The sequence below is a fragment of the Bison bison genome, unplaced genomic scaffold, assembly GCF_000754665.1.
Source record: "Bison bison bison isolate TAMUID 2011002044 unplaced genomic scaffold, Bison_UMD1.0 scf7180017864529, whole genome shotgun sequence".
NCBI lineage: Eukaryota > Metazoa > Chordata > Mammalia > Artiodactyla > Bovidae > Bison > Bison bison.
In genome coordinates this window covers 635,890-637,197 of record NW_011495079.1, presented here as the reverse complement: position 1 = coordinate 637,197, position 1,308 = coordinate 635,890, and the positions used below count along the sequence as shown (strand labels likewise).

The following is a 1,308-nucleotide window of genomic DNA, read 5'->3' as shown; positions in this document are numbered from 1 at the left end:
AGCACTTTCAGAGACTAAGATATGATCATTGATCCAATTGGGTAATTAAACCTAATAAGGGCAACAGACACATCTTGGGTGAGAGGTGTGTCAATCAAGGCGCTCCCTACTCTAAGGTATTCACAAGGAGACAGATCACAGTTTTTTTTTTTATTTCATCCTCTTCCTCCTCCTCCTCCTCCTCCTCCTCCTCATCCTCTTCGTCTTCCTCTTCCACCTTTTTCCGGGCAACTTTAGCAGCACCCTTGGCGCCATCAAACTTCCCTTTAGACTTATAGTCTGCGACATCCTGGAAGGGACAGACACATATTGCAAATCAGTCAAGGGTAGAAGCAAGCTATCCCCACCCCAGAAGGAGAAAACACAGGAGAAAGACAGGGCTGCTCTTTTAAATATTTCTTTCCAGATTCAAACTGGGTTCACAGCCATTGCAATTGCAGAGTGCATGGGTATTCACGCACTCTAAAAGTCCAGTGAATAAGCACTATCTGACCCTCTGCTGGGGGCACCCCAATATGATCACATTTTGAAGCCTGCCTGAAAAGCTGTCTTAGACACAACCATCTGTCAGAAGCCAGACCACCAATATACTAGGTGGATCTGGCATGGAGACGAGTCCTGCAGCAGCCATGGCAGCTGACCGTTCACCTTTCCAGGCTCCCGGAGGCCCCAACCTGTGCAGGGTACACTCTGGTCCCTCACCTTCTCATACTTCTCCTTCAGCTTCGCAGCCTTGTTGATATATGGCTGCTTCTCACTATCACTTAAGTTATTCCACATCTCGCCCAGCTTCTTTGCCACATCTCCAATAGAGATACCAGGGTTAGCAGACTTGATCTTCGGGCGGAATTCCGAGCAGAATAGGAAAAATCCAGACCTTGTCGGGAGAGAATTGTATACATCAGAGGAGAACCCACCAAAACGGGAGCTGAAGTCAAGATCTCATGTCGCTGAATGCACAAATTCCTACTACTATGACTCTTCCCTCAAGTGAAGAAATGCGTGATGCCATGCACAATATTACAAAGTTGCAGGCACTAGAATGCTTAAGAGGCTTCAGCAATATACAGTGCTTTCTCAGTTATTGGGAAAAGGATAACGAAAATGCCAGTGGACACTGACACCCAGAACTGGGCTGTCTGCCCTCTTCCCAGTGGAAATGCCAACAGCCAACCACCATGCATGCGTACAGCTCACAAAGACAGCCACAACCAGGAATTTCCCTGGCCCTGCACTGTACAGCTCAAAGTATACATTGTTTCGCTGAGGTATCGCAACATCTCTTTAGGTACAGCTGTCTTTTTAAAA

The 1,308-nt window shown here is 47.0% G+C and overlaps 1 protein-coding gene across 1 annotated transcript in view; it reads right to left on the bottom strand.

Moving 5' to 3' along the window:
• Positions 1-106: 106 nt before the first annotated feature.
• The window catches only part of HMGB3 (high mobility group box 3), an 8,625-nt gene continuing 7,423 nt past the window's right edge, over positions 107-1,308 (bottom strand). The window contains exons 3-4 of the mRNA XM_010831609.1: positions 703-877; positions 107-289 (exon numbers count right to left, since the gene is read on the bottom strand). Of these exons, the coding sequence (XP_010829911.1) occupies positions 107-289; positions 703-877 (358 nt within the window). The remainder of the gene's footprint in view (positions 290-702; positions 878-1,308) is intronic.